Raw genomic sequence first — 13,449 nt, forward strand, 5'->3', positions numbered from 1 at the left:
CATCCAAATCATTTATGTAAATGACAAAAAGTAGAGGGCCCAGCACTGATCCTTGTGGCACTCCACTGGTCACAGGCCTCCAGTCTGAAAAACAACCCTCCACCACCACCCTCTGTCTTCTACCTTTGAGCCAGTTCTGTATCCAAATGGCTAGTTCTCCCTGTATTCCATGAGATCTAACCTTGCTAACCAGTCTTCCATGGGGAACCTTGTTGAACGCCTTATTGAAGTCCATATAGATCACTTGGTAAAAACATTTTTCTTCATGCCCTTGATCAGTCACCTTAAATCTGTGCCTTCTGATATTGTCACTTCACTAGAAACAAAGATGAACTATCTAAATTCTTCACAATTTCAAATACATAGGCCAAACTTCCTTTAGCTTTCTCTGCTCTAAAGCAACAACCACAAAATTTCCAATCCTGCCATGTAAATGCAATCCTGGTATCAAGGAAGTAAATTTCTTCCACACTTTCTTGAAAGCCTTCATGTCCTAGAATCCCACTACTCTGCCATAAGACCTGAACTAGAGAAAAGCTCAGAAACGAACTACACTCAAACACGATCAGACAAGGTTAATAAAAAGTAAATATAATGCAAAGTAATGCCGATGATCAGGCAGTCCAGAACAAGGGGTCAAAGTCACAGTCTAAGGTCTGGGATAGGCCAATTAGGACAGATGAAGAGAAATTTCTTCACCCAGAATGTTGTGAGGCTATGAAATTCTTTGTCACCGAAAGCAACTGAGGCCAAAGTTTTCAAGAAGGAATTAATATAGTTCTTGGATTAAAAGGATCAAAGCAGGAATAGGATCAGAACTGAATAATCAAACATGGTCACAATGAATCTGACTGTGCCTTCCTCCATGTCTTGAGACATTGTACAAGATGCAATGCGTCATATGAATGTTTGTTGAAGAAGAAATAGCAGGATCAAATTTTAATTGTGTTTGAACCAATCCTAGCATAGTCTTAGTTGCATTTTGGAGGGGAGATGAAGTCACATCATCCTGACTTGAAAACAAAACATGTTGAAAATAGGCAATTCTGATATTTGAACAAATCCAAATAGTACTTGAAATGACATGAATAATATCACAATTCAAATAGAATACAACATGACAAAAAAACTACCTGATTTCTCGGTCATGTATCGAAGAGGAATGGTTCACATCCAATTTTACCCCATAACTTTGTAATGACTGCTTTATCTCTTCAAGGCCACTGATTTGCTGTGAGTTACCACCATTCTATAATACATGAAAGAGGAAATAATACATACATGTTGTGTTCACTAATGGAATGAAACCAGTAATGTAATATTAATAAACATTCCCAGATGCATGCTTACAATAAAAACAGGCTTATTTGTAGAACCCTTAAAAATAAGGTAACTAATCAATCACGTTTGGCATTTCCTGAAATTCTTTTCTCACTGTTCCTCAGTGATGTCCACTTGTAGCATTTACTCTCCATAACTGAGTAAGTGGATAATTGACAGGAAGCTTATGGCTATTATCCCAATGGAATGTGTAGCTAGGTAATACATAAAAATTGCCAGGCCTCTCCTGCTCTTACATCTGATATGCAAATCAAACACAAATTTGTTGAATGAACAAATGCTTGCAGACATCTTAGTGACTTGTTAAAGAAAAGACTGGTGAAGGATGATTGTAACTTCTCTGCTCCAAGGTGCATATCAATTGCAGCTATCTTCCAGTCAACAGGAGAGAATGAAGGCCCATTACTAACTGTAATTTAAAATGGCCACTTACATTTCATGCTGGAGCCTATGGGTCTCACTGGGGAAAGGGTGAGCATTGTCAGGACTGCACAGTATTAGGGAGTAGGGAGATGTGTTGAGGTTACTGTCGAACTGGAGGCTTTGATTTTTAGCTGATTTTCTCAAAAGCTACACCTCAGTAAGCTTTACACCTGCTAGGAACGGCTCTAAATTAGGGCCTTCTTGTGCTCCAGTGGTAGCATTCCTATCCTTGGACCAAGAGTCCCGGTTCAAGTTCCACCTGCTCCAGAGGTGTGTAATAACAGGTTGATTAGAAAAAAATGGGTAAAATGAAAAAAAAACTTCAAATTAAATCAATTTGAAAAAAAGTTGCAAACAGCTCATTTCTGCATGGCTATGGCAATCTCATTCTCATTGTAGAGAATCATGCAGCAATCTGGCTGAGAAAAGGTAAAGCCTGCAATCACACGTTTAAGCTTCATGTGCACATGGACACATTGGGTCTTCAAAGTCCCAACTCAAAATAGGAACTTAACTTGAGCTTTTACTACATCCCATAATTGGAAATTTCAAGGCAAAGTTTGCTCTCAGATGCTCTACCAGAAGTCTTTTTTAGTTCCCATAACGACAAGAATAAAAATCCACTGACAACTCTTCACTGGTAAAATTTGGTTCTCCCTCCCTAGGTTATGTTTTCTTTGTCCACCTCCTCACAGTTGATACAGCAATGATTGTGAAATGTTGTGTGGGGTGAAAAAATATTTAAATCAAGATTTATTCTGTTTGGAAAAAAATTGAGGGAATACAAAAACAGTGCACGAATTATAAAAGATACATAAATAAACATTGTCAACATTAATGTCAGAGACATTGTTTATACTCCAACATGTTACACCATCCAACACTTTACAGAATCCACGAGTTGCAATTCTTATATTGAATTTATTTCTGGTTTACAACGAAGACAATGGTTTTTAATATTCGCACTACAATACACTTTAAATTACCTACATTGTCAAGAGAAGTCAGTAGATGGATAGTTTTTACTTTGCAAGGTCCTTTTAGAAGCAACTCACAAAATCTCAAGAAGTTGTATAGCTATAAAATAAAATGTCACAAAATCAGTATAAAGTATTGGTTTTTAAAACAGTGGTGATAGATTTGTCTTTCATTAAATTGAAAACTGTCTGCTTCAACATTTTAGTTTACATTAATCTCAACAGTTTAATGTTTTGATTATATTTGTAAATTGTTTAGATGGCAACTGGTGTTTCTCAATTCAGTAGTCCCTTACCTCCTTTCATTTATTAGTTGCTCAGAATACATTGAGTCTATCATATTTGGTCTGTAACTGTCCTCTGTCTGATAAATTGAGTAAAGGTCAAGATGCCACAGTCCACAGAAGACCATCTGAGACTGATCTCTTATAGACAGACAACTACTGGTGATTTAACCTGAGGGTCACTGAGCCTCAGGCGAAGAGAGAGGTTGAGAAGGAGAGTCCTTCAATGGTAACCTCATTTAATGCAAAAATTAATACCACACTGTTTGCATCATTCTGCATTGCATACTAGCTGTCCAGTGAGTTAAATTATCTGACCCCCTTTTTGGTAAATTGAGTAAAATCCTAGGCATTAATATAAAACAGCACTTCCCTTAACTCACCTGCTTTGAAAATATTAGCATTTGGTAGATCGTTAGTAACAAACTGACAGCATCAATAGTCTTGCCAACTAACTGAAGTTAAGCCAAAAATACTTATTGAAGTACAACTTTTAATGGAATTTTAGGTTGCTTTTCACCTGATGAACATGCCTAATGTACGGATCTTCTACCCATACTTCAGTAACAAACTGATCCAAATATGGTTTGAATAGTTTTTCATAACTAAATCCAGTAGCGTCTTCTGCAATTTTGATCTGTTCATGATATTTCCCTTCTGAAACAGATAATTAACAAAAGGTTGTACAAAAAAAATCATAACTTTTTAATAATTTAGTGACACAGCAAGCATTATAATTGTCATACACACACTTCTATATTTCCAATGAAGTATTCTACATCTATATAGCGTAACATGGTTGACTACCATCCAGGAATTTCATTTTAAGCCGGTGCTTTGGAAATGTGGATTTTATATGGTAAAACTATTTAGCAAATACATACCAATGTACTTTCCGAATATCATATTTTCAACCATTGTACAGTTTCATTTTTAATGCGAATTTGAATTGCTTTTATGGCTAAAATGCAGACATTATTACAGCTATTACTTTTTAGTACTATCACCTTGACTCCAATTAGTTTGTTATTGGGAAGAAATGCATCTTGTTTAGCAAGTGATAAAAGGTAACAAATATTCTAACATATATTTCGGTAATTAAGTTTGTAAAGACCATTTTATGATGGTAAATTCAGATATCTCAAAGAATATTTTGCAGAACCAAGTCTGCAGAACCAACCATGGCAGTTTAAGAATTTGAATTTGACTTAAAAAAAATCAGAGACCCTCTGAAGAGTAACCCGCTCAGACTCATTTCCCTACATTTACCCCTGACTAGTATATCTAACACTGTGGGCAATTTAGCATGGCCAATTCACCTAACCTACACATTTTTAGATTGTGGGAGGAAACTGGAGCATCTGGAGGAAACCACAGGGAGAATTTCCAAACTCCACACTGACAGACGCCAGAGGCTGGATTTGAACCTGCGTCCCTGGCACTGTGAGGCAGCAGTGCTAATCACTGAGCCACCGTGCCGCTCAAGGTTCTCCAAGGCAGCTGCTAATGTCTTCACGGAGGCAGCCAGATGCTATATAAACTGATATAAATTGATGGAGTCCTCCATTATTCAAGTCAGTTTGCACAGTATCTCCAACAAACTGCTTCCCCAAATCTGCCTGTGCATTAAAATGACATTCTTAATGGCTGCCACAACAATGGGATCTCCGGCATGAGACTGACCAAGTGCCTGTTCTCTGACAGTACTCTGGAGTGCCAAAAACCTTGGACTTTTCCTGGAAACATAGAATCCCTCAATCAGCTGTGGAGACATGGCAGTGATGTACTCATCCAAATGTGCTCAAGGGATCAATGGGTATGGGGAGAAAGTGCAAACAGGGTATTGAATCATATCATTAGCCATGATTGTATTGAACGATGAGCAGACTTAAAGGATTGAATGGCATGCTTCTGCTCCTATTTTCTATGAAGGCACAAGACAAAAATATAATCGAATACTCTCCATTTGCTTAATCAGTGTAACTCCATTCATGAAGTTCAGCAGCCTGCAGAATTGGTATTGCTTCCGGCATCATCAGTGGCTCAGTAGTTAGCACTGCTGCCTCACAGCGCCAGGGACCCGGGTTCAATTCTCGCCTTGGGCGACTGTCTGTGTGGCATTTGCGAATTTCCCCCCATTTCCTCCCACAATCTAAAGATGATCAGGTTAGGTGAATTGGCCAGGCTAAATTGTCTGTAGAGTTAGGTGCATTAGTTTGGGGGAATGGGTCTGGAGGGTTGGTGTGGACTAGATGGGCCGAAGGGCCTGTTTCCACACTGTAGGGAATCTAATCTAATTTCTAGTGGGCGGCACTGCTGCCTCACAGCGCCAGAGACCCGGGTTCAATTCCCGCCTCAGGCGACTGACTGTGGAGTTTGCACATTCTCCCAGTGTCTGCGTGTGTTTCCTTCAGGTGCTCCAGTTTCCTCCCACAGTCCAAAGATGTGCAGATCAGGTGAATTGGCCATGCTAAATTGCCTGTAGTGTTAGGTGAAGGGGTAAATGTAGGGTTGCACTTCGGCGGGTCGGTGTGGATTTGTTGGGCCGAAGGGCCTGTTTCCACACTGTAAGTAATCTAATCTAATTACCTCCCTCCATGACGAGTTCACATGAAGTGACACCAACACCGTCAGCTGGAACCAAGAATGAGAAATAGGCTGCTGGTATTTTAGTTGAGAGTGTGTTGCTGGAAAAGCGCAGCATCCAAGGAGCAGGAAAATCAACGTTTCGGGCCGAAGCCCTTCATCAGTGTGTTGCTTTTCCAGCAACACACTCTCAACTCTGATCTCAAGCATCTGCAGACCTCACTGTCTCTCTGCTGGTATTTTACTTTAGCTCTTTCATTAGTCAGCGAGCAATGAATCCAATGTTATTTAGACCCTTCAGCACAGATGACAAATCAAATATGGATTTTCCTTGTCATTTTGTTTTTTTAAAAGAAAAGTACCAAATCAAATAATGAATTGTCCATTTTGACTTGTCAAGATTTGAAGTATTTACAGATGATCCAAACATAAAATTTTGTTGAAATCATTACATCTGACATATGGTATCTGAAATATAGAAGATGTATATTTTTGACTACATTCATTTGACTACTATGCCTTTCATCAGGTTATTCAACTTAGCTACCTTCTTTGAGCTTATTCAGCTGGGTTTTAATTACTTCTGCTCGATCCATGTAGGTACTAATCTTCTGTCGATAGTAGACTTTTTTTGTGTCATCCTTTGTTGCTATCAAAACAAATGAAAATCTTTATTTAGCTTGTCAGTTGTTTAATATATGACAGAATCATTACAGCACAAAAATGTATCTTGTATGCTGCATTCTTTTTCCCCAATACAAGCCGAACTGCCTCGGAATCACAAGTCACCAAGTGTGTTTTCAACACAAATATATATATATATCTGTTTATTTTGTTCACGTCACTCCAAACTTCTGGTAGCCTGCTTAATACTTTGTTTTGCTCTTCTGCTGACATTTGTCATTGGCTGCTGTGCATTCCAGTGAGATGTTGTTTTCTTGCCCCATCACCTTTAACTTTAGCCATAGAAGACTACATTTTCTGTCATTCAACCACTTCTGTTTTCCATCTTCTAAGGCCTTTCTTTAGTTCTTGTCTCACCCACTCCTTCCTCAAACCTATTGCATTGCTAGCCTTTTCTGATTCTGATGAAAGGTCGCAGACCAGAAATATTAACTTTATTTCTCTTTCTACATAGACGTTGTCAGACCTACTGATTGTCTTTCTCTCTAGCATTTTGTTTTAGTTTCAGATAGCTTGCATCTGCATGTTTTGGCTTTTCAATTCATATATTCATCTGTTGAGGCGTCATTTACTGAAATATTTTTGCACAGACAACACGAACACTTTGGTACTGTTCAGACTTTGAGTGATACCAGGCATTTCAAAAACATAAAAACGGAGGATGAATTCTTACTGATATCTACATGTATACTTTCTAGCAGGACTTACTAGTGATTGATTAGCAGAACATTGTTAGGCTAATCTGTTTCCTTCAAGTAGTCCAACTGCATCATCCTTTCTTTACATGAGTTTTATTTCTATTTATGTCATTTTTGCTGAGTCTCTTAATGACTTAATAATACAGTACTGACCAACACATGGATGAGCTTGACTTTTAAGGTATAGGAAAAGAAGTGGGCGGCACAGTGGCACAGTGGCTAGCACTGCTGCCTCATAGCGCCAGAGACCCGGGTTCAATTCCCGCCTCAGGCGACTGACTGTGTGGAGTTTGCACATTCTCCCCGTGTCTGCGTGGGTTTCCTCCGGGTGCTCCGGTTTCCTCCCACAGTCCAAAGATGTGCAGGTCAGGTGAATTGGCCATGCTAAATTGTCCGTAGTGTTAGGTAAGGGGTAAATGTAGGGGTATGGGTGGTTTGCGCTTCGGCGAGTCGGTGTGGACTTGTTGGGCCGAAGGGCCTGTTTCCACACTGTAAAGTAATCTAATCTAATCTAATCTAATTGTTGTTTATTGAATGTTGCAGAAAGTCAGAGTTTAAAATATGGTCGGTAAATTTATTTTACACCATGAATCACTAAGGGAATGTTAGAAGCTCTGTTACCTTTCAAAACCTGCAAAAGAAGATCAATTCCTTCTTGATAACAAACCAATGAACTCTGCAAACGGGACTCGTTGTCTAGCTCTACAGCCCTCTTCAGCACACTTGCAGCTGAATTTTCCATTCCCGTCAGCACACTCTGAGACATTGCAGCAGTATCTATAAATAATAGTTAACAGAATATTAAGTAGAATTTTTAAAGTTGAAAACTGTTCTAATGCATTTTATAGATCAAATATTGAAACAAAACTGACAACAAATCTCAGATTGATAATTAGAATGAAATACAATTTTTTTGATGATTAAGATAGGTTTAAAAACACAATAAGAAGCTGGGAGCAGATGAGGAGATGTTTAGAGAGGAGTTCCAAAAATCATAGATGAGGCAGCTGAAAGCTCAACCTTAATGTGGGATGAGACATACCAAAAGAATCTGAACATGCAAATGAAAATTTTAGATTCAACGCACAGGGACTGGGAGACAGCACAAGGTGGTGTGAATGAGGATGGTAGGCAACAGGGATTGGGCCTTAATGTAGAGAAGGACGGAAACACCCAACTTCTGGCAAGTTTGATTTTGTAGCGAGTGGAAAATAGAAAGCTGGCAACAAACATATTGTAGAAACCCAGTCCATTGATAATCAAAGAGTGGTGGGATTGAGATGGGACTGGAGTGACACAAGTTGAAATCAGCAACTCTTTTTTTCATTCATTCATGGGATGTGAGCATTGCTGGCTAGATCAGCATTTATTACCCAGAAGGCAGTTAAGAGTCAACCACATTGCTGCAGAGATCAGATGTAGGCAGACCAGGTAAGGATGACAGATTACCCTCCCTAAAAGGGCATTAATGATGCCGGATAGGATTTTACTCCAATCAACAGTCACCATTCGGATAGCTTTTTATTTCAGGATTTTATTGAATTCAAATTTCACCATTTGTGCTGGTGGAATTTGAACCCATGTTCCTAGAACTTTACCTAGGTTTCTGAACTATTTTCCAGCAACACTGCCATTATGCCACAATCCCACTTAGTCTCTTTTCACCTACACTTTGATGTCCTCTGGCACTTCAACACTTTTCAGTTTCCTGGTCCTATCCATCTTCTCTTCACAATCAATGTTCAGTATCTCTAAACCTCCAATCCCATCAGGATGTTGAGATGGCTCTCCACTAATCTATGAACTGTGGCCCAACAAATCTTCATCTATCACCATCTTCTCTACCTGGTTGTACTTACTCTCGTAGTCACTCAACTTGCTTCCTCCAAAAAAGATGCTTTATTATTAATAAAGATTTGTTCTAGTCATATGCAGGTGCTCAACCTCTCCTGTTTTTCCAGTATTTGATGATGGTGTTGTTTCTAGTTCTCATCCTAAACTGGAAAGTTTAATCAATGTCACTTTCAATTTCCACCTTTCCCTCAGTGTTCATGAAATGCATCTCCAATTTTCTTTTCTTCCTCACCTTCCTGTCTCCATTTCTGCCTCCTATCAAGAAATATACAAATGTCCCTTCCAAGTGAAACATAAATTTAGTATGCTATACTCAAATTTACAATGCAGACTGATATACAATGGATAGACCAAATGTAGATTGGATGAACTTTATGAAACAATGGAATAAATCTGTTCAGTCTATATATGTAACCCTGTTTCTGGTTGCTTATCATTTTAATTTTCCACCAAGCTTCCAATCTGACCTCTCTGTTCTTGTTAGCCTGTGGTGTTCTAAACTCAACACAAACTCAAGGGACAGCATCTCACTTTTCAATTAGCCTCTTTATAACCTTCTGCATTCAGTGGTACTGTCAACAATTTCATACCAGAACCGCTCAGCATTTACCAAAGCCCTTTCAGAAAGTTGTACATTTCAATTATCTCCCACAACTCTAAACTAAAGTCCAATTTACTCAGGTTCTCCACATAAGCTAATCGTCTCATCAGGAACCAATCTAGTGAACCTTTTCTGTATCACCTCTGAGGCAAGTATATTTTCCTTAAATATGGAGACCATCACAGCAAGTGTAATCTCAAAGTTCTTTACGTTTGTAGCAAAACATCTTTATTCTATACTTCTATGCCTTGCAATAGATTCATAGAGATGTACAGCACAGAAACAGACCCTTTGATCCAACTCATCCATGTCGACTAGATATCCTAAATTAATCTAGTTCTATTTGCCAGCACTTGGCCCATATCCCTCTACACCCCTCCTATTCATGTACCCATCCAGATACCTATTAAATGTTGTAATTCTACCAGCCTCCACCACTTACCCTGGCAGTTCATACCTTACATACACCACCCTTTGCATGAAAAAGTTGCCCCTTAGGTCCCTTTTAAATCTTTTCTCTCTTGCCCGAAATCTATGCCATCTAGTTCTGGACTCCCTCACCCCTTGTCTATTTACACTATCCATGTCCCTCATGATTTTATAAACCTTTATAAGGTCACTCCTCAGCCTCTGATGCTCCAGGGAAAACGCCCCGAGCCTATTCAGTCTCTCCCTATAGCTCAAACTCTCCAACCCTGGCCACATCCTTGTAAATGTTTTCTGAACTCTTTCAAGTTTCACAACATCTTTCCTATCATTTTCATTCTTCATCGTTTCCTGCATGTGTATGCCTTTTATCACTATTTCTTCTACAAGTTATACAGTCTCGCTGAATTAAACATATTGAAATTTTGTGTCTTTTCAAAAATAAAATCTGCTTTTCTGTCTTACGACTAAAGTGATTAACCTAAACATCCCCATATTACACTCCATCTACCATCATGTTGACCACTCACTCAATCTGTCTCTATCTTCTTTGCAGGCTCTTTCTGTCTTCTTCACAGCTCACATTTTCATGTTACTTTGCATTGTTAGTAAACTGAGCAGTATATTAGTCTCAGTCACAATTAATGTCATTAATATAGATTGTATATATTTGAGATTCCAGCACAGGATACAGTAGCAATCCAATGGTTACAGCCAGTCTACTTTTAATTGATAGTTTTAATCCTACACCCATACTAATGTTTTACCACAGCTTCTACAGCCTTTACTTTGCATACAAACTTCTAATTTGGCACTCTATCAAATGTTCTTGAAAAAGCATCTTCTGGTTTCCTTTTATCTACACTACTAATTACACCCGCAAAAAATAATTTTGCAAATGGGCGGCACGGTGGCACAGTGGTTAGCACTGCTGCCTCACAGCGCCATAGACCTGGGTTCAATTCCCACCTCAGGCAACTGACTGTGTGGAGTTTGCATGTTCTCCCCGTGTCTGCGTGGGTTTCCTCCGGGTGCTCCGGTTTCCTCCCACAGTCCAAAGATGTGCAGGTCAGGTGAATTGGCCATACTAAATTGCCCGTAGTGTTAGGTAAGGGGTAAATGTAGGGGTATGGGTGGATTGCGCTTCGGCGGGGCGGTGTGGACTTGTTGGGCCGAAGGGCCTGTTTCCACACTGTAAGTAATCTAATCTAATCTAACTGGTTATCAACAGTCATTCTGTTTCCCTAACTTCTAATCTTCCTTAAACAAAGCTGTCTCACTTAATTCCATCCTGCAATAGTTTGTAACCATACAACATATTCTCTAGCTATTTTATATCTTATGTATTTATACACTTCTTAGTTATTTGGTTTTTTTCTCCAGTCTCTCACTCTCTAACCTCTTGAAATAAATATGAATGCTTGTTTTCCTAGCACTTTTCACAGCCTCAGCACATCCAAAATGTGTCTCAGCTTTAAATTTGAATTGTAAGTGAACATGGTTGTCCAATATGGACACAGTTAACCTTTTTAAACACTCATTTTAAGGGTATGTGGGTAGAGAGAGAATGGTGGGGAGTTGGTTTCTCTGGGAATAGCAGCTCAGGCCAAGCATATGTTACTCTGGGGTGCTCAGCATTACAGGAAGGCAGGAATAGAATTGGGAAGAACAGCAAGACGGTATTCCATAGTTAGGAAAACAGGGAGAGTTTCTGTGGCCACAGACTTGAATTCATGACAATGTACAGTATTGCTTTGTTGGTGGCAGGTTCAAGGATGTCATTGCAGAGCAGTGCACCATTCTGATTGGCTATTGACCATCCCCATGATTGTGGTCTATGTCAGGATCAATGTCATGGATTTAATGAAGCAAGAACTTCTTTGGCAGATTTTAGAGACAATTACAAGCAGAATTTCAAAGATGCCAACCTCTAGCCTAATCAAAATACTATACACTATTGTGAATAGATAAAGGATGGAGTAGATGAATGTGTGGCCTGAGAATGGTAAAAGAAGGGCTTTAGATTCTGGTAACTGAAGTGGCTGGTGCCAATGGAAATTAGAGAAACACAATCCGCTGGTTGTAGTCATAGTTAAGATAAGAAGAAATCAGTTGTGATTTTTGGAGGCCTATCATATCAGTATTCATCATTGTAGGTCCTCAGCTCAAACACTTGAGTACTTTGTCAGTGACTTTCCCTCCAATAGAAGGTCAGAGGTGGGGATGTTTCTGATATGCGGCACAGTTTACAAATCCTCAGATACTAAAGCAGCCCGTGTCCAAATACAGAAAGACTTGGACAACATCCTGACTTTGACTGACAAGTAACATTCACACCACAAGTACCACCCAGTTTAAAGGTAATTAGAGATGACCAACAAATGCTTGCATAAGCACCTTGCATAACAAAAGAATAAAATAAGCTGGTTCTCAAATTGAGCTTTATAAGGCACTGGTGAAGCATTAGATAGAGAAGCAGAATTAAACCATTTGGCCTATTGTGTCTGCTCCATTTGATCATGGCTAATGTGTTTCTCATGGGTTTCTGAATCCCATTCTCCTGCCTTCTCCCCATAATCGTTGATCCCCTTACCAATCTCTTTCATAGACAATCAATAATTTGGCTTTGACAGCCCTCTGCAGTAATGAGTTCCACAAATTCAATCCCTCTGCCTGAACAAATTCCTCTTCATGTCAGTTCTAAAGGGCCATCCTTTCACTCTGGGACTGCTCGGGTCCTAGTCTCTCATACTAGTGGACGCATCTCTACGTCCACTCTATCCTGGCTTCTCGTGATGTTTTATTACATCAAAGGATATTTTAAACATGAGGTATCTGTAGGTAAACTGCGAGAAATTGTCACAAATATTTTGGTCTCCAGGTAATCTCTCTAGTCGCATTTTCAGCATGGATTCTCCAGTTTCTATAAACCTTTATAATTTCTCTAATTATTCCCTACAGTTTTTAACACACTTTCTCGCTATTTATATATCTGAGTAGTTATTTACTTTGCTGAAGCTCACGTGCAGTTTGCTTCAGTACTTACAACAGACCCAGAACCCTGTGCCTCCGCTGATTCTTTGTACCAGGTCAGGCACCGATATTTTGCTTAATCCCGTCCACTTGAACCAACTTCGACCAGGCAAAGCACATGCACAATCCACCTGTGTTTTTTGAATCGTTGAAAGATCATAATCGATCTACACTGAAATACTGCGACACCTGCAAAGGGTGGTGTTATAAGAATACGAATAAATACAGAAACACCAAGAAACATTAAACCGGAAAAAAAACATCTGTAAAATGCAAGTAGAAAACCTATTGACGCTAGGAAGGCAGACGGGGCCAGATATTTGTTGAGGGCGGGTCCGGGGGAAGGGGATTGTGGTGGGAAAGGGAGCGGGGACTGAGGAAGGAGACGGAACCTAAAGGAGGGACATCGTTGAAAGCAGGGCGGGTCTTGGAAAAAGGGTGGGGCATGGTAGGGGAGAGGCGGGGCTGGGGAAAGTGGCGGGGGACTGAGGAAAGGCCGGAACCAGAGCTCGGGTTCGGGGAAGGGGGATGTAAGTCGGATC

The 13,449-nt window shown here is 39.7% G+C and overlaps 1 protein-coding gene across 4 annotated transcripts in view; it reads right to left on the minus strand.

Annotated features, from left to right (window-relative positions):
* Positions 1-13,433, minus strand: part of mitd1 (MIT, microtubule interacting and transport, domain containing 1) — a 42,704-nt gene extending 29,271 nt beyond the window's left edge. For all 4 annotated transcript variants that reach the window (XM_043691675.1, XM_043691677.1, XM_043691676.1 and 1 more), the window contains exons 1-6: positions 12,921-13,433; positions 7,615-7,770; positions 6,159-6,260; positions 3,546-3,682; positions 2,755-2,841; positions 1,134-1,249 (exon numbers count right to left, since the gene is read on the minus strand). In XM_043691675.1, coding sequence (XP_043547610.1) covers positions 1,134-1,249; positions 2,755-2,841; positions 3,546-3,682; positions 6,159-6,260; positions 7,615-7,759 — 587 coding nt within the window. In that variant the 5' untranslated portion in view covers positions 7,760-7,770; positions 12,921-13,433. The remainder of the gene's footprint in view (positions 1-1,133; positions 1,250-2,754; positions 2,842-3,545; positions 3,683-6,158; positions 6,261-7,614; positions 7,771-12,920) is intronic.
* Between the last annotated feature and the right edge of the window lie 16 nt (positions 13,434-13,449).

This window comes from Chiloscyllium plagiosum, chromosome 6 (genome assembly GCF_004010195.1).
Source record: "Chiloscyllium plagiosum isolate BGI_BamShark_2017 chromosome 6, ASM401019v2, whole genome shotgun sequence".
Classification (NCBI taxonomy): domain Eukaryota; kingdom Metazoa; phylum Chordata; class Chondrichthyes; order Orectolobiformes; family Hemiscylliidae; genus Chiloscyllium; species Chiloscyllium plagiosum.